The sequence below is a fragment of the Lithobates pipiens genome, unplaced genomic scaffold (assembly GCF_037356315.1).
Source record: "Lithobates pipiens isolate NorthernLeopardFrog02 unplaced genomic scaffold, aLitPip1_a1.2 Scaffold_19, whole genome shotgun sequence".
Taxonomy (NCBI): domain Eukaryota; kingdom Metazoa; phylum Chordata; class Amphibia; order Anura; family Ranidae; genus Lithobates; species Lithobates pipiens.
Genome location: NW_027507764.1, coordinates 29,027,872 through 29,048,219, shown reverse-complemented (window position 1 = coordinate 29,048,219; position 20,348 = coordinate 29,027,872). Strand labels below are relative to the sequence as shown.

General features: G+C 44.1%; 1 protein-coding gene across 1 annotated transcript; it reads right to left on the bottom strand.

Moving 5' to 3' along the window:
• Positions 1-297: 297 nt before the first annotated feature.
• On the bottom strand, positions 298-10,880 carry LOC143997972 (olfactory receptor 11L1-like). Its single transcript, XM_077493773.1, has 2 exons — positions 10,788-10,880; positions 298-1,335 (listed from the first exon to the last, which is right to left on the bottom strand). The coding sequence occupies exon 2, from the start codon at positions 1,246-1,248 to the stop codon at positions 298-300; it is 951 nt and encodes a 316-aa protein (XP_077349899.1). The 5' UTR covers positions 1,249-1,335; positions 10,788-10,880.
• Between the last annotated feature and the right edge of the window lie 9,468 nt (positions 10,881-20,348).

The window sequence follows — 20,348 nt, the reverse complement described above, 5'->3', positions numbered from 1 at the left end:
CCAGGAAGATAATGGAGGGCATTAGTTCTTCTATAGGCCACTCTGTCCCTCCTATCCAGGAGCAGGCAAATCTGACAGGGGAGCTCAATTGTGACGTCTGTGACCCCTATAGTTATGCCCCTGATTCACATGAAATATTTTGTGTACTTGGATTGCAGGTACAGAACTTTTTTTTTTACTTTGATAAGAGATGAGTATTTTAATCAATACTTTGGTTTAGTAATGGTACTTTGCCTTATTGATTACTTTCAGATGTGAATTTTAAAGATAGAATAATTTGAAATCTATCACATTGTATCACTTGAGCCAAGTTGACCTATTTATTCTCTTAATCTTTCTCATACATTCTGCCCGAAACTCTTTATTGTTAAATGTATAGATCAGTGGGTTCATTAAGGGAGTCCAGCAAAACTGTACAATTGTGTAAATTTTGGTGACTTGAGGCGTCACTATTTCGGCAGGCAGCAAATATACACTAAAACTGGCACTGTACTGCATAGAGAACACAATGAGGTGGGAGCTACATGTAGAGAAGGTCTTCTTCCTACCGGAGGATGAAGGAATTTTAAGAATCAAATGAATTATAAATGTGTATGTTATAAAAACGGATAGAATTGTGATAAGTATCATCAAAGCGCTAATCACAAGAGTATAGAAGCGAATAAATGTTGTATCGGAGGTGGCCAAGTCCAGGAATGGATAAAAGTCACAGAATAAATGGTCAATTGTGTTAGGACCACAAAATTGTAACTGGCTCAGTAAACCAGCTATGATACCTGAAAATGCAATGGAAATAATCCAAAAAGCAACGACCACCCGAAGATAGATGATATTATTCACAAAAGAAGAATAGCGCAAAGGATGGCAAACAGCCAGGTATCGGTCATAAGACATTAAAGCATAAAGAAAACTCCCAGTATCTCCTACAATCCCATACACAAATGTCTGTATGCTGCAGCCACTTACAGTGATGGTCGGTCTTTCAGAAACGATATAATGGAGAGTCATTGGAAGCATATTTGTAATGCTCACCAGATCAAGTACGCACATGCTTTTAATTGAAAAAAACATGGGAGACTTAAGACGGGTACTGCTCCAAATGATATATATGATGATTAGATTTTCACTAAATATCAAAAGGTAAATGATGAGAAACGCAACAAACATTGGAATCCGGAAGCCATAATAAGGTTTAAATCCAGTAACCAGAATTTCAGTGACGGCTGTGCAGTTCTCTGGATACACCATTGGTGGAGAAGACGACAATCACACCTCAGATACAATATTCTGTAGATCAATATATAATTCCGGGTTATATTACATCTGCACAAGAGGCTGAAATAATCAAAATGTGAGAATGGTATGAAAATAAATTCTATTATTCACAAAAGAAGAAAAGATGGCAAATAACCAAATAATGATAGTGTGTTGTAACGGAAGTGGGGTAAAAAAGCACCAGACCCATTATCTTACTGGTATTGCTAACTTAAAGTACTGATGTTGATGTAGGAGGTCTGGTTCTGGGGCAGGAGGCTTCTACACCCCAGAATATCTCCACGATCTCCCTGGCTAGTGTAATGTAACAAAAATGGAAACCAAAGAACCACACCACCGGTGGTCCAGATATGACTTTATATCAATAAAAGTCATGGGGACAATCCAAAGAATTTCCAATGAGAATATCATTTAGGAAATGTTAACATAATATTTGAGTTTCCTAACAAATTGCATACACACATTAATTTCTCTAAATTACTGTATATACTGTATATAGCACTTACCCCCAAAGGAGCGGCTGAATTTTTCTGGGCTTACCGATTACCTCCACCAGCTAATAACTCGTTGTCCTTGTCTAGGGGTTCCCAGGGTTGATGACCCAGTAACTGTAGAGACCAACACTTGAATTCCTTGTTAGGATTTTCATTTTGCATAAAACAGTTGAACAAACTCTAAGTTGGGGATAGAGAGTATCAGGATAAAGTTTAGCTCAGGTGCTTGGAACTGCTGACTTCAATAAAAGTCTTTCTCTGTACATAATCCAGGGAATAGCCACTCGCAACTGGATTCTTTAACTGTTGGATAAATCCTTGACCTTGGATCTAGCAGCCAACAAGTGATTCTAGCCTTGCAAAGTCTCTCACACAGACTTGGTTGAAACACTTAATTGTAACTGGAAGGATAGAGGTAGGGACTTTTCTTACTGTACCAGAATCTTGCAGCCGGGTCCGGCAATACCGTAAGAAATATGGATTCAATCAATGTCCATGGTAGCTCAGCTTCCAGGCTCTTACCAAGCAGCCAGCCTCATGCGTGGCCCTCTTACTGAAGAGTCCTCCCCTGGTTGCATGTAGAGTTGCTGGCCCTCTTCAAACCCGAGAGAACACCAGAACACCTTAGAATCCTCCTTCCAGTTACTGCACCTCAAACTAGCCAGTTCTGAGGCTCAGAAATGGATGGATCTGCACCCCAGGCCATGAGGGCCTCTGGGGGCTGGTCAGGAGGACCAGGACCATGGAGTCATCAACAACTTCTGGACCGGAAACCCAGAACCACGTGACTTCAGCACCTGCCCTCTCCCGGAATACACAGCGGAAAACAAACACACCCACTGATTGGCTCAGAGAGAGAGATTGGTACCCAATGCATCAAACCAGACTGTGTTCTAATGCCTCTCACAGGTGCGAACCCCACCTATGACCAGGCAGAACCTCAATGAGCATAATTTAGGAGAACCCCAACTATAGTTCAGGGAAAAACTACATTTACAGACATAGCGCGTACTCATTAGTAGTACCGGCACTACACATATATTAAAAAATCGTAGCTTTATACGAGAGTCACCAAATATGCTATAGATAAACCCTGCCCCAGACTGTCCGCTCAGCCCCTACCTTGTCCACCTTTAAGAGTTCCCTGAAAACTCATTTATTCAGGGAAGCCTATCCCACACCCATCTAACTGTCCCTGAGCCGCCCCCCTCAAATCATTCTCTGCAGCTATTACCTTTTGTACCACCACCCCCTCCCTTTAGAATGTAAGCTCTATGAGCAGGGCCCTCCTGTACCTTTTGTATTGTACTGTAATTGTGTTGTCCCGCCTATACATTGTAAAGCACTGCATAAACTGTTGGCGCTATATAAATCGTTAATAATAATAATAATAGATAATCAATATGTTTTCTTATGCCGCATACACATGATCAGACTGTCCGGCGGACAAACTGCCAGACTTTGAAGCGGAGGTCCGCCGGACTTTCCGAACGAGCGGACCTGCCCACACACAACCGGACTTTTCCAGCGGACTAGGTCTGCCGGACTATGGCGGGAGTCCGCCGTACTTTTGAAATGAGTGGACTTGCCCACACACGGAGGAAAGTCCGTTCATTTTGAACACGGCTCCAGGTAGCCGGGACTAGTGACGGACCTCCGTGATTGACACGTCGCTGGCCCTGTCACCTGGTGTGGACTTAAAGGGGAAGCCCTACACTGAAAAAACGGTGTGGGGCTCCCCCCAAGGTCCATATAAGACCCTTATACGAGCACGCAACCCAGCTGGTCAGGAAAGGGTGTGGGGACGAGTGAGCGCCCCCCCCCCCCCTCTGAGCCATACCAGGCCGCGTGCCCTCAACATGGGGCTCCCCACCCCAAGGCACCTTGTCTCCATGTTGATGAGGACGGGGGCCTCTTCCCGACAACCCTGGCCGTTGATTGTTGGGGTCTGCGGGCGGGGGAGTTATCAGAATCTGGGAGCCCCCTTTAATAAGGGGCCCCCAGATACCGGCCCCCCACCCTATGTGAATGAGTATGAGGTACAATGTACCCCTACCCTACCCTACCCAAAAAAATGTAAACAAAAAACACACAAGGGTTTAAAATAATTTATTGCACAGCTCCGGGGGTCTTCTTCCATTTTGGGGGTCTTCTCACCGGACTCCTCCGCTATCTTCTGCTAGCTCTTTAACTAGGGGAGAAGCCCGGCTTTCTTCTTCGTCGCTGCCCGGGGGTCTTCTTCCGACTTCGGGGGTCTTGTCCCCCTCTTCGGTTCTTCTTGCCGGGCCTCCGCTTTCTTCTTCCAGCTCTTTTACTAGTGGTGGCCCAGTCTTCTGACGCCGCCGACTCTTCTTCCGACTTCAGGGGTCTTGTCCCCCTCTTCGGTTCTTCTTGCCGGGCCTCCGCTCCTTCTTCCAGCTCTTTTACTAGCGGTGGCCTGGTCTTCTGTCGTTGCCTTCTCTTTTCTTCTTCTTCCTCTTCTTCCTTGAGATGTTGACCCGACGATGTCTCTGGCCGTAATGACAGGGACGCGTTGCGCGGCGACTTATATAGGGACAATGGGCGGGGTCCCCGGGTGATGTCCCCGCCCCTTATGATGTCACAGTCCCAGCATCCTCTGGGACTCTGAAGGCAACGACATTGACCTCCTGCACTAGTCCCGTCTACCTGAAGGTGTGTTCAAAATTAATGGACTTTTGTCCGTGTGCGGGAAAGTCCATTCATTTCCAAAGTCCGATGGACTAGCACACAGACAGCCGGATTACTGGACTACTTTCTAAGTCCGGCGGACTTTTGGGGGAAAAAAAAGACCAAGTCCGTTGGATAGTTTGATCATGTGTACATGGCATTAGAAACAAACATTGGAATCCTAATACCCCAAAAATAATAAATTCCGGGAGCGAAATTCTCCAAATACAGCATCTGTGGAGGAGAAAAGCCATATCAGGGAGTCCAAATTCCGAAACTCATTGGTCGCTCATCTGTTGAACGCAGCAAAGGCCTGCATTCCGGCCTTATGGAAGCGGAAAACACTAGACATGTGCAGAGTAAAATATTTCGTTTCGGAATTTCGTTTTCGTCTGAAAACTTAATTTATTTAGTTACTCCCGAAATTCGTTTTTATTTATTTCATTTTTCGTTCAAAAATTGCATTCGTCCGAAAATCCACATGAATCACGGTCGAATCTGTCTTTGAAGGCTTATGGTGTCTGTCGAATGTATAAAGAAGATTCGATGGAGCTAGTATATAGCATACTTTAGAACCCTATTAAAGTCTATGGGACTCCAACGTTCAAAATCTAAAGTGCTCATTTTAAAGGCTAATTTGCAAGTTACTGTCCTAAAAAGTGTTTGGGGACCTGGGTCCTGCCCCAGGGGACATGGATCAATGCAAAAAAAAGTTTTAAAAACGGCCGTTTTTTCGGGAGCAGTGATTTTAATAATGATTAAAGTGAAACAATAAAAGTGTAATATTCCTTTAAATTTCGTAGGGGGGGGGTTGTCTATAGTATGCCTGTGAAGGGGCGCATGTTTCCCGTGCTTAGAATTGTCCCTGCACAAAGTGTCATTTATGCAGGAAAAAAAGTCCTTTAAAATCACTCGCAGCTATTATGAATTGTCGGCTCCCGTAATACAGAGAACACTCATTGAAAGTCATTGATAAAAAAATAAATAAATAAATAAATAAAAAAGCGTGGGGGTCCCCCAAATTCAATTACCAGGCCCTTCAGGTCTGGTATGGATATTAAGGGGAACCCTGCCTCAAATTTAAGAAAAAATTTGACGTGGGGTTCCCCCTAAATATCCATAACCAGACCCTTCAGGTCTGGTATGGATATTAAGGGGAACCCCGCGTCAAATTTAAAAAAAAATTGACGTGGGGTTCCCCCTAAAAATCCATACCAGACCCTTTATCCGAGCACGCAACCTGGCAGGCCGCAGGAAAAGAGGGGGGGACGAGAGAGCGGCCCCCCCTCCCTCCTGAACCGTACCAGGCCACATGCCCTCAACATTGGGAGGATGCTTTGGGGGTCTGTGACCCCTCAAAGCACCTTGTCCCCATGTTGATGAGGACAAGGGCCTCATCCCCACAACCCTGGCCGGTGGTTGTGGAGGTCTGCGGGCGGGGGGCTTATCAGAATCTGGAAGCCCCCTTTAATAAGGGGACCCCCAGATCCCGCCCCCCCCCCTGTTTGAAATGGTAAGGGGGTACAAAAGTACCCCTACCATTTCACAAAGAAAGTGTAAAAAATGTTTAAATAAAACAAACACACTTTTGAAAAATTCCTTTATTAAAAATAAAAAAATAAAAAAAAGATTCCAGCGGCGGTAATCCACTCTTGCTATCCATCGACGGACGGTCATATCTCCAGCGATGTCTCATGTCATCCAGCGCAGCGCAGCATCCTTCTTCTGTCTCCGTGGAGGAGACACTACAGACATTCCGGCGGCTGACGTTTGTTATATACAGAGGGCGGGGCCACCCGTCACCTGACCCCGCCCCCCTCTGACGCAAGGGGAAACCCGGGGTTCCCCGTGACGTAGGGGTGACCCCGCCCCCCTCTGATGTAACGGAAACCTGCCTGTGTTACATCAGAGGGGTGCGGGTCACCCCTACGTCACAGGGAACCCCGGGTTTCCCCTTGCGTCAGAGGGGGGCGGGGTCAGGTGACGGGTGCCTGTAGTGTCTGTAGTGTCTCCTCCACGGAGACAGAAGAAGGATGCTGCGCTGCGCTGGATGAGATGAGACATCGCTGGAGAGATGACCGTCCGTCGATGGATAGCAAGAGTGGATTACCGCCGCTGGAATCTTTTTTTTATTTTTTTATTTTTAATAAAGGAATTTTTCAAAAGTGTGTTTGTTTTATTTAAACATTTTTTACACTTTCTTTGTGAAATGGTAGAGGTACTTTTGTACCCCCTTACCATTTCAAACAGGGGGGGGGGGCCGGGATCTGGGGGTCCCCTTATTAAAGGGGGCTTCCAGATTCTGATAAGCCCCCCGCCCGCAGACCTCCACAACCACCGGCCAGGGTTGTGGGGATGAGGCCCTTGTCCTCATCAACATGGGGACAAGGTGCTTTGAGGGGTCACAGACCCCCAAAGCATCCTCCCAATGTTGAGGGCATGTGGCCTGGTACGGTTCAGGAGGGAGGGGGGGCCGCTCTCTCGTCCCCCCCTCTTTTCCTGCGGCCTGCCAGGTTGCGTGCTCGGATAAAGGGTCTGGTATGGATTTTTAGGGGGAACCCCACGTCAATTTTTTTTTTAATTTGACGCGGGGTTCCCCTTAATATCCATACCAGACCTGAAGGGTCTGGTTATGGATATTTAGGGGGAACCCCACGTCAATTTTTTTCTTAAATTTGAGGCAGGGTTCCCCTTAATATCCATACCAGACCTGAAGGGCCTGGTAATTGAATTTGGGGGACCCCCACGCTTTTTTTTATTTATTTATTTTTTTATCAATGACTTTCAATGAGTGTTCTCTGTATTACGGAGCCGACAATTCATTATAGCTGCGAGTGATTTTAAAGGACTTTTTTTCCTGCATAAATGACACTTTGTGCAGGGACAATTCTAAGCACGGAAAACATGCGCCCCTTCACAGGCATACTATAGACAACCCCCCCCCCCCTTCGAAATTTAAAGGAATATTACACTTTTATTGTTTCACTTTAATCATTATTAAAATCACTGCTCCCGAAAAAACTGCCTTTTTTAAAACTTTTTTTGCATTGATACATGTCCCCTGGGGCAGGACCCGGGTCCCCAAACACTTTTTAGGACAGTATCTTGCAGAATCTTTTCTCTCTGTCAAATCTTTTTTCTCTGTCGAATATTTTCTCTATATAATCTTGGACTAATAGAGGTAAGGTTAGGCACATTCGAACACAGGTTCTATAGACACAGATTGTTGTCAGAGTCATGTCGAATCTCCTATTCTATATCGAACTGTTGTAACAATGAAAACGAAAATAAAGCATTTATTTATGTCGGATCTTTTGTTTTTCGGATTTTGTGCTTTCGTTATCGTTTGTCAAAACGAAAACAAAAATAGCTGAAATTCGGACGAAAATGCATTCGGACGAAAACGAATGCACATGTCTAGAAAACACCCCGTTCGATTCTGTTGTGGTTTAAAAAAATAGCTGATATATATGCTATGGAAAAAGGTATTGTAATTACGCTTAGTAAAGAGGAGAAATTTTATTTAAAATGGAAACCATGGTCTCATTTCGTATGTACCAGGGAGTATGGCTGTGTGCTTGTGGAAGGAGAATTGGCGGGGGAGAGAGGAGAGAGAACCTAACTCCCTTCTTCCTTGTTTTTTTTTTTTTTTTAAACGTCACTGTGTTTTGTTTTTTGTTTTTTCGGATTATAATTTTTTTTTTTATTATGTTACTTTTTTTATGGTATTATATATAATCAGATGAAAAATTAAATGATGTATGTTAAGATATATTCTGTGATACACATGCAACTAAAATGTTTTTGTTTATATGTATAATAAATTGCTTAAAAGAAAATATAGAATTTAAAAAACAAAAAAAAAAAAACAAGAGAGGAGAAAAGAAAGGAGGAGAGGGATATAAAAAGAAAGAATGAGCGAGAGAGAGAGAGGGAGACAAAGAAAGAGAAACAGAGCGAGAAAGAGTAAGCCCCCGTACACACGGTCGGAGATTCCAACAACCAAATCCGTCTGAGTTATTCTGACGGATTTATTTCGGAAGAGGTCCGGAAGTGATGTTGCATACACACGGTCGTACTCAGTTGATCGGAAAATCCGATTGTACATAACGTGATGGCGTTATTTCGTTAGGACAGGACTACGTTCAGACTAGTAGCCTAGGAATTTGATCTGAGCATGTGTGGCACTTTGTCCGTCGGGGTAGACGATCGGAGCATTTTGTCGGAAAATTTTACCGGCAAGTTGGAAAAGTTGGTCCGTCGGATATTCCGACGGAAACAGTCCGATGCAGACCACACACAGTCGGAATATCCGACAAAATGGTCCGATAGGAAACATTCCGTCGGAATCTCCGACCGTGTGTACAAGGGCTAAGAAGAGTGGAAGAGAGAGAGAAAGTGGAAAGAAAGAAAGAAAGAAAGAAAGCTTTAACCACTTCCCGACCAGGCACGACGATGTACGTCGACAGAATGGCACGGGAAGGCATATTGGCGTACAGGTACGTCCAATATTCAATGCCGCCCTGCCATCGGGAGCGCGCTGCCGGCGGCGCGCTGGTCGGGACCCCCGTGAGTCCGGTCGCGGGACCCGCGGACTCGATCGCCGGGGGCATCCCCGCGATCGTCTCACGGAGCAGCCGAATGGAGGAAATGCAGTGTAAACAACATTTCTCCATTCTGCCTAGCAACTAGTGACGCTGATCTCTGCTCCATGTGATTGGAGCAGAGATCAGTGTTCACTAAATGAAAGCCCAACCCCCCCCACAGTTAGTAACACACCCCTAGGAACACTTAACCCCTACACTGCCACCCACTGGTTAACCCTTTCACTGCCAGTGTCATTTACACAGGAATCACTGCATTTATATAGCAGTGATTACTGTATAAATGACAATGGTCCCAAAAATGTGTCAAAAATGTCCGATGGGTCCCCCACAATGTCGCAGTCACAATAAAAATCGCTGATCGCCGCCATTACTAGTAAAAAAAAAAAATAATAAAAAATTATTAATACAAATGCTATAAAACTATCCCTATTTTGGAAAGGCTATAACTTTTGCGCAAACCAATCAATAATCGCTTGTTGCGATTTTTTTTACCAAAAATATGTAGAAGAATACGTATCGGCCTAAACTGAGGGAAAAAAATGTTTTTTTATATATTTTTGGGGGATATTTATTATAACAAAAAGTAAAAAATAATGCGTTTTTTTCAAAATTGTCGCTCTATTTTTGGTTATAGCGCAAAAAATAAAAACCGCAGGGGTGATCAAATACCACCAAAAGAAAGCTCTATTTGTGGGAAAAAAAAAAGGATGTCAATTTTGTTTGGGAGCCACGTCGCACGACCACGCAATTGTCAGTTAAAGCGACGCAGTGCCGAATCGCAAAAAGGGGTCTGGTCTTTGACCAGCAAATTGGTCCGGTCTGCAAGTGATTAAATTGACAATCTACTGAAGCTGTTACATATTCAAGCTTGCATATTAATAAATTATTGTCAAGTTAAAAAAAAATAGAAGGTGAGGAAGAGGAGGAGAGAAATAGGAAAAGAAAGAATGAGCAATAGAGAGAGAGAGAGACAAAGAAAGAGAGAAACAGAGAGAGACGAAAAAGCAAGTGAAAAGGAGAGAAAAAAGAAAGAAAGACGATAAAAATAAAAATCTAACAATTTACTCCAGCTGTTACATATTTCTGCTTGGATATTAATAAATTATTGTCAAGTTAAAACAAAATCTAGTTTTAGATGGAGTAGAAAGATTAGAACCCCTAGCAGATTTTGCTGCTATCCAGGACTCCATTACAGAGATGTCCACTCACTTCTTGTCTTGCTGGCCAAATATTTACCAGATACGAAGGGAGGAAAAATCTCCAACAGGATCACCCAGAGAAATACTAGAAAATCTGAGAGCTGTTCTATACTTTTCTACTCTGCTAAAGATAATCCTGTGTATATCTGTCCGTGTTGCTGTTGGAAAGTTCCCCTCACTTTCTGTCTGGTATAATATTATTATCAGGACAGCAGTAAGTGAGGGGCTTCAATGGATCCTCGGATAGCAGTAACAATCAGATGGGGGTCTAAGCCTCAACCACTCCATATAAAAACTAAGAAAAAAAAAAGACATACACTTTAGATCTGTTTTACATAAAGCACATTATGAAGATCAGGTACATTGTATCCCTTAAGTGCAACAATCAATTTTAACAATACATGTCTAACAAAAGCCTAACAGTTTATTAGTCACATGTAAGAATAAGGCATTCTGTATGTCAGATCTCAGCTGTCTATAGAATATTATCATTAATGATACAAGGGGAATATTGTTTGTCTCACCTTTTTGTCCTGGGAATACGATGATCTGTGTTATAACACTGAATATGCAGTTCTTAATGTTACATATATGTACATGCTTCAGCAGAAGTTTCCCTTAGTGTTACATCTTAGACATTTTTCACTGGTCCTTTTATACAGTTATGATCAACCCCACTGGAATAAATCAGAGATGTAGTTAATTAACCAACACAAATCTTTCGAGATTTTTTTTTTTTTTAATTGATGCTGAAAACAATGACTAATCATATTTCTCTGAAATAAACATTTGATTTAATCAGACTGTAAACTAGGTAGAAAAAAACAAAAACAAATATGAGGCACAAAGTCATTGCTCACTTAATCATTATTCAATAGCAATTTTTGTGACTTGGGATAAGATTGGGTTGGATTCAATAAGCAAAGAAAATCTTAAATTTTGTACCAAGTGGTCAGCCACAAAACTTTTATTTATGTATTTATTTTTTGTTGCATTGCAAAAGTTTAATAAAATGTAAAAGTATGGAGTACAAAAACAATTCAAAACAACAACCCCACCACCAGAGATAGGCCGGTTTTAATCCTGAAATATAAATAAGTGGTATTATTCCAGTGACATTAGACAAAAATATTGTGCAGTCACCTCCATGTATATAAGCAAATTAATTAGGCCGCAATGTAAGAGGGAGACAAGGCAAGTGGAGCCTGTTCTTCACATACTGTCTTCAACAAAGGTCCCCATCATTTCAATGTCACTCAACAGTGTCCTCAAATATCTTACCCCAATGTCAATGTCACCCAACAGTGTCCTCAAATATCTTACCCCAATGTCAATGTCACGCAACAGTGTCCTCAAATATCTTACCTCAATGTCAATTTCATGCAACAGTGTCCTCAAATATCTAATCCCAATGTCAATGTCACCCAACAGTGTCCTCAAATATCTTACCCCAATGTCAATTTCATGCAACAGTGTCCTCAAATATCTTACCCCAATGTCAATGTCACGCAACAGTGTCCTCAAATATCTTACCCAAATGTCAATGTCACCCAACAGTGTCCTCAAATATCTTACCCCAATGTCAATGTCACCCAACAGTGTCCTCAAATATCTTACCTCAATGTCAATGTCACGCAACAGTGTCCTCAAATATCTTACCCCAATGTAAATGTCACCCAACAGTGTCCTCAAATATCTTACCCCAATGTCAATGTCACCCAACAGTGTCCTCAAATATCTCACCCCAATATCAATGTCACCCAACAGTGTCCTCAAATATCTTACCCCAATGTCAATGTCATGCAACAGTGTCCTCCAATATCTTACCCCAATGTCAATGTCACGCAACAGTGTCCTCAAATATCTTACCCCAATGTCAATGTCATGCAACAGTGTCCTCAAATATCTTACCCCAATGTCAATGTCACCCAACAGTGTAAGCAAATATCTTACCCCAATGTCAATGTCCCCCAACAGTGTCCTAAAATATCTTATCCCAATGTTAATGTTACTCAACAGTGTCCTCAAATATCTTACCCAAATGTCAATGTCACCCAACAGTGTCCTCAAATATCTTACCCCAATGTTAATGTCACGCAACAGTGCCCTCAAATATCTTACCCCACCCACATGGTTTTTTCCAGTCCCCCTGGAAGCTTGCCACATTTCATATTTTTATTCACCCCAGAGCCCAAACACTTTCTCTTCATACACCCCCTCTGCCTTCTGTTGCTTCACAGGAATAGAGATAATGGATAGAGGATTCTGCTGGGTCTGGGACAGCAGGGAGTCCTCTTCTTTCTTCTCCTGCTGTGCCTTTAGTTCAGTTAAATTATTCCACACATCAAACTAGGGAGGAAACAAAAAATACGAGGTAAAAAGTGGAAGTCATTCCTCACTTAAAATTACTTCTTCAGTGTTGTCACATGAAAAGATATAATAAAATATTTACATAAATGTGAGGGGTGTACTCACTTTTGTGAGATACTGTATGTATATTAGACCTCGGTTCCTGACCTTTCTCCTATGTTAAAAAAATAATAAAAAATGCAGAAGCCCCATTTAAGGGTAAGGTTATCCCTTTCCCTTAAATCTGCGTATACCTGAGTGGATTTTCCATCATAAAAATATTGGTTTTTCCAACGGAATTTCACTCAAGCTTGGCTTGCATACACATGGTCACACAAAAGTTCGCAGAGCTTTCGTCCATCAGGAACGTGGTCATGTACAACACTATGATGAGCCAAGAAAATGAAATTCAATGCTTCCGAGAATGCGTCAAATTGTTTCTGAGCATGTATAGGAATGTTGCGCTTCGGAATTGCTAAAGACGATCGGAATTTAAAAATTGGAACCTTTTCCGACCGAAAAATTGAGAACATGCTCTCAATTTTTTGCTGGCTGGAATTCTGCCAGCAAAAATCCGATGGAGCATACACATGGTCGAAATTTCTGACCAAAAGCTCTCATCGGTCTTTTGCTGGCCGAATTTCCGATCGCGTTGTACGCGGCATTGGACCCTTAAATGGTCTAAGGCTTTGGCGATGTAGGCAAAATAACTGTTTCTTGTGCATTTGGACTCTGTCATGTTTTGCACCTTTTGCAAAGTAAAGCTTTGAATTTTGCCTTCTGCCTGGTCTGAAGGTATTGAAAGAAGTGCAATGCAAGTAACCGGCACCACACAGTGTCCAGCTTGTGGGTCACAAGGCACATTGGGGTATGAAGACAGCACTTCAAGATATATCCTGTTGCAGTACTACATGTGCCTGCCATGTGCATTGGGAGCTTACAGTCAGTTAAGCCTAATACAGGTAGGGAGATGTTGTCGATACTCCTTCTGTAGTGGTCTGTCTCCCATAGAGAACAGATTGGCACTGCTGAGGTCCCCATCCTGTACAAAGGTAAAGAAGTTCAAGAGTTAAGTGCATGGAGCCCATGCTAAGTGCAATGGCAGGGCCCCACTGGGCAGAAATATTGGCAAATGCTGGACAGGTGAATGTGGACATAAGCTCATTATGTACCTCCTAAATGCAAGTTACTGTGAGAGGTGTACACTGACACGGGTACCCAAATAGCACTACGCCCTGATCCCACCCAGTTGTGTGACAATAGCAAATTAATATTCACTATGGTCTTCCTGATTCTCCTGTCGGCCAATCAGAAAGTGGCTCCTGAGGCCCAATTGGCCACCGAGTCTCAGGACTCACTTCCTGTTTGGGAGGAGAAGCAATGGCCACGGAGTGAGGTATCCAGGGATGGGTCACCCACAGTGGCTCAGCCACATCCAACACTCCTTGGCTTGGACAGGGGACAGGGGACAGGGGACAGGAGGATATAAAAGTGTCTCCCATGGGGGGTTGTGTTGCTGGTGTTCCCCGCCTTTATGTCCGTCTCCCATGCGGGGTGTGTAGCGACCCCCCCATCTCTTGCACAGGGGGGTTGTTGCTGGTGTTCCCCACTTTCATGCCAGTCTCCTGAAGGTGGGGGGGAGGCATTAGTTTGCTGCCCCCCCCCCAAAAAAAATATTGAGCAAAAGCTGCCACTGACCAGTTCTATGCCCAGTGTTTTGGAACTAGAGATCAGCTAGACCCTTTCTGGCTGTCTCTGAAGGTGGCAACACTTGTTAGCCAAGACTGAAGAACCAAGATGCCATGCACGGGGCTGTAGCCTACATGCTGTGTGGCTTTTTTGTAATCTGAGCCTTTTAGGCCTACCAGCGAGAAGCAAATCGAAAGACAGAGAGGGTGGGGGTTGTTCATACACCCCCAAGTAAAAGCTACTTCTGGCCCCCCTTCAAAATATAGTATGGTCTCTGCCCACTGGGGTCACAAGAAGCTGCAAGGAGCTGTGGTGATGGTGGAGCGCTGCAGAAATCTGGGGGTACCGGGGAAATGGATGGCAGCCCACACCTTGTTCAAATTACATAAAGGTAAGGTACTAGTCTAGTTTATCAACTTGGGAACCTCCCCCACCCCACTATTGAATCACACTACCAATGCAGACCTCATAGTGCCAAGCCACTGCATCTCTGGGGACCAACCAGGAGTAGAGGCTGTGTATGCCCCATTACAAGCTGCCCTGTCCTCTCATTTAATGATAAGCAAAATAGTCAGCTGCTGGAACAACTAACTGTTCACTTCCGAGACTACACTCTGCCACAACAGCGCCTTCTCCACCAGCTACTGGAGAAGCAAATAATGGTCTTCACCACCAGCCCTGAGGACTACGGATTCTTAGAGGCAATAGACCACACAATTCACACAGGGGATTCTCCACCCATCTCAGAGCGGTACTGTCATATTCCCCCAGCCCTGTGCCAGGAGGTGGACTTGAACAGTATCATGGTACAGAGTGGGGTAGTCCGTGAGAGCCGCAGCCCATTGGTCGCTCCTTTCATCTTAGCGTGAAAGAAAGATGGGAGCCTGCCGTTCTATGTGGACTATGTCTGCACCCACCAGGATACCTACCCTCTACCCAGAGTGGAGGAGTCAAGTATGGCACTGGGCCAAGTGAAAAAAAATTCTCTACACTCAACCTAGCAAGCGGTTACTGGCAGGCCCCTGTGAGGGAACAAGACTAGGAGACTAAAAATGTTTTTATCATATACCCAGGGACTATTTGAGTTTAAACATATTCCCTTTTGGCTGAGCAATGCCCCCAATATGTTTCAACAGTTGATGGAGAGTTTTTTGGTGGATTACAACTTTGATACCGTACTAATATGTCTTGACGACATTGTCATTTGCATATCCAGCACCTGGATCAGGTCTGGCCCAACATGGGTTGAAGTTGCAGCCAAGCAAGTGCTGTGTGGTGAAACAGAGGATCCAATACCTGGGACGTGTTGTGGAGACTGGGGGGGGGGGGGGGTTCTCGTTGTATCAGCTAAGGTTCTCGTTGTATCGGAGTAGCTTAACCCAAAGACTATTCCTGAACTACACTCTTTTGTGAAACTGGTGGCCTATTACCCGCAGTTCATCCCCAAGTTTGCGCAAATTGATGCACCCCTTACTCAGCTACTGAGTTGCCAGCCTATGCAGAGAAAAGGGAGGTCTTCCCCTTCAATGCATTCCCAATGGCAGGCCTTTTAAAGGGTTGTAAGCCCTCAAGGTTTTTCACCTTATTGCATTCTATGCATTAAGGTGAAAAACCTCCTGTGATGCAGCCGCTTCCCAGCGACCCCCTTTTACTTACCTGAACCCGGTCTTTCCAGCGACGGAGACGAGCACACCAGCTCCAGCCAGGGTCTCGGGTCCTGATTGGATAGATTGATAGCAGTGCAGCCATTGGCTCCCGCTGCTGTCAATCAAATCCAATGACGTGGGAGCCAGGGGCGTGGCTTGAGTCCTGCTGTCTGTGTCAATAGACGTAGCAGTAGGACACAGGAGTATGCCCACATGAGTCCCCCGAGGAAGAGGAGGATCGGGGCCACACTGTTCAAAAACAACTGCATAGAGGAGGTGAGTAAAACATGTTTGTTTTAATTCTCTCTTTTTTTTTTTTTTTAAAGAACCTTTAGATATCCTTTAAGCTCTGAAGCAACACCTGACATTTTCACGACTGTTGGCTTACACCAATTACTCAAAACCCTGCCTATGCTATTCGCACAGAGCACACCCCATAATTACAGTTATTACTAACTGGAATTACCTACTCTAGCATGGGCCATCATGGAAAAGGTTGCAGAGTACCTCACAGGGCAGAAATAGAGGTTCTCATGAACAAAAATCTCATTGCTTAGAGTATCTCACAAAAGTGAGTACACTTCTCACATTTTTGTAAATGTTTTTATTATATCTTTTCATATGACAACACTGAGGAAAATACACTTTGTTATGCAAGCTGTACACTTACTACTTAACATTGTAGCAGTGTAAATGTGCTGTCCTCTCAATATAACTCAACACACAGCCATTAATGTCTAAACCACTGGCAACAAAATGTGAAAATGTCCAAATTGGGCCCGACGTTTCACTATTTTGTGTGTTCACCATAGCGTAAAAATTCCAGACTTTATTGGAATGTATCATAAGGCCGCGTACACACGGGCGGATTGTCTGCCCAACTTAGTCCGCTGAACCGTGTTTCAGCGGACAATCCGCTCGTGTGTGGGCTTCAGCGGACTTTTTCAGCGGACAGTCTGACGGACTTTGTCTTTCGGAATTTCCGTAATTTTGTCCGCTGAAACTTGGTTTTGTCCGTCCAAACTTGGTTTCAGCGGACAGTCCGCTCGTGTGTAGGCAAGTTGGACGGACTAAGTATGGCGCATGCTCAGAAAGGATTTACACGGCCGAAGGTTGCATTGCAGTGTATTGGACGTCGTTTTTCTAGTCCCGTCGTACGTGCTGTACACGTCATCACGCACGTTTTCAGCGGACTGTCTGTTCATCGTGTGTGGTCAAGTCCGTTCATTCAAAAGTTGAACGGACTGTCTGTCGGATTGTCTGACGAACTTAGTTGGGCAGACAATCCGCCCGTGTGTACGCAGCCTAACAGGTTACAGCCACTTGAAAAACATGAATTCCCAGTACACAGAAGAAACCACAGGCCACTCTGCTTCAGTGTGCATTTGAAATGCATGTGAGTCTCCGGAGTGCCTTACAACTTGACGCGTTTCGTCACCAAGTAACGTGGTGAAATGTGCCAAGTTGGGATGCGCGGTATGTAGACTAACGTGCAGTTGGAACGCACACCAGAGCATAGTTTATGTTTGTGTTTTTTGTAATATGTTTTTGGAACATATATATATATATATATATATATATATATATATAAATACACCTGTTATTGATGCATGGATGTCAGTTGGATACAGGAATCCACCTGGGTTCACACTGTTATTTTATAGGAATTGCACACCTTATTTAGTTAGAATAATTCACTTACCATATTGCAAACGCTATCTGTACATAGGGTTCACCCCTGGTGTCCATATTTATAATTATTGCACCTGTATAAAGTTGGGATAGCAACTGCAATTACCCTGTTTCCCCAAAAATAAGCCTAGCGTGATTGTCGGTGATGGCTGCAATATCAGCCTACCCCCAAATAAGCCCTAGGTAAAGTCCTTGTAGGTCTTATTTTTGGGGAAACATGGTAGGGCTTATTTGGGGGTAGGGCTTATATTGCAGCCATCGCCGACAATCAAGCTAGGTCTTATTTTGGGGGAAAACAGGGTAGGTAGGATTTGGCGCTGGTGGATTTTAATTTATTTTGGTCACTATCATAAACAAAACCCATGAAAAGCTTTCTTCCACAGACCAATGAAATATGTCCCATGATGCACCCACATTGTCATGGCTATGAAACAAACAATAACATGTGCACTGAGATTGCCATCCCTAAACGTCAACAAAGTAAAGTTAAAGCTCCAAGGCACATTTGTCAACGAAAAGCTGACTGTGATCTTGGAAGGTGAGCATGACAAGTTCCTTTCCATATAGCAGCCTTGGTTGGATTACCAACTTGTCTTTCGGTTTTCTCGACCAGCTCAACTCTGTCCTGGGAGGCGACCTTCTACTCATCTATTCAACTACTCATCGTGGATGCATCAGAGTGACCTCTTTAGTAGACCCCCCTCCCTCTGTCTTGTCTCTTTTGCTTCTCTTTCTCTTCCTTCCTATTTCTCATCATTCCATTTATCTTGTTGGACTGCTGGCTTCCTTTGTCCAACCTACCTTCTTACTCATTAACTCATTTTGTGCCCTAATCCCCAGACCGATTAAAAATTTTCACTGTTAAGGCTTTTTTTTAACAATAGGTTTTTATTGATTTTCACATTACAGGTTGCAGTTTGTTCAAAAAAAAAAAAAAACAGTAGTTATACATAGTGTCAACACAAGAAATTATATCAAGGCATAAACATGTCTAATCACTTTCAGGCTCTTCATAATGCAACATAAGATAGTGTCGCCATGAGCTACAACCTGTCACCCCTTTTGGGTTCACTCTGTGACCAGGTACTTGCCCCGAGCCCTGGAGTAGAGCTGAGGAGCTCATTCATTTCAAGCCTACTTGTGTTTGTTAGTATTAGTTGATAAACAAACTCAAAAACTCATGCATGTGGAGTCTCTCTAAGCACAATTTCTAACAGTTCCTGGCATATGTAATTCTACAGTCGCCTTGTTAGGCTGGGGGTAAATATCAATATCACCACTAGAGGGCGAACCCTTTATTTGTTCGTATCATGAGACATCCGTCATGGTTGACTTGGTTGTACATCATAAATGTGAAGAGGCATTTGGGGAGTTTCTCCATATATCCCAGTCTTTATTACTGTTAAGGCTTTTGATAGTGTTGAATGGCCCTACCGCTGGGAAATCTTGGCTCGATTTGGTTTGGGAGATTAGCTTCCTTAACTGGGTAAGAGTCCTTTATTTGCCGTTTCGGGCTAGGCTCCCTATTATTAGACATGTGGGATTAGTTTCTTACGAAAAGAAAATTTGCGCAAATTTCTGTAAATTCGTACATTCGGGAGGATCCGAAATACAAATTGCTATGCTTCCGAATTTTGTATGAAATACGAAATTTTGTTTACGAATTTCAGATCCAAATTCCATTACAACGGAAACGTGACTGGTGTTTTGTTGACCAATCAGAGGTTTTCTTCTGCTGCTTGTAGTGTGTATGTGTGTGTGTATGTGTATATATATATATATATATATATATATATGTCCATGCAGTGGCGGCTGGTGAAGTTTTTGGATGGGGGGGCACTAGACCCCGCCCATCATGACCCCGCCCATCATTTTGGCCCCTCCCACTTCTCATAAACCACGCCCCTTGTGTAATCTGAAAAAAAATTGGCCTGGGTTCCCCCCTCTGAGAGCATACCAGGCCCTTAGGTCTGGTATGGATTCCAAGGGGAACCCCCTATGCCGAAAAAACGGCGTGGGGGTCCCCCCAGATCCACACCAGACCCTTATCCGAGCACGCTACCCGGCCGGCCAGGAAAGGGGGTGGGGACGAGCGCCCCCCTCCTGAACCGTACCAGGCCACGTGCCCTCAACATGGGGGGTGCCTTGGGGGAGGGGGGGCGGGCGGCCCCCCCACCCCAAAGCACCTTGTCCCCATGTTGATGAGGACAAGGGCCTCTTCCCGACAACCCTGGCCGTTGGTTGTCGGGGTCTGCGGGTGGGGGGCTTATCGGAATCCGGGAGCCCCCTTTAATAAAGGGCCCGTTTTTTTTTTTCCTTTTTTTTTTCCTTTTTGTTTTTTTTTCTTTTTTTTTTTACACCTAGGGAGAGGGGGGGCGGCGCCTGGGCGCCCCCTATGGGCGGGCCGCCACTGTGTCCATGTATTATATATATGGTGTTATATGTAGGCATTCTAAGATTCTAAGACAAGTCCATTCTAGGCAGGCCACTACATTGGTGCCATTACCCGTAATGTAGTGATATAATATAGTGGTTGATATAGATACCGTATTTTTCGGACTATAAGACGCACTTTTTTCCCCCAGAAATATGGGGGAAAATGTGCCTGCGTCTTATGGTGCGAATATACGCTTGGCAGGGCTCCGCGGCCTCGGCCTTAGGAAAGGCCGCGGTTTCGGCCTAGCTCCAGAGCGGCGGCCATCTTGTGCA

Excerpts from the sequence above, each read along its gene's own strand:
- LOC143997972 (XM_077493773.1), bottom strand. The coding sequence starts at position 1,248 with ATGGTGTATCCAGAGAACTGCACAGCCGTCACTGAAATTCTGGTTACT.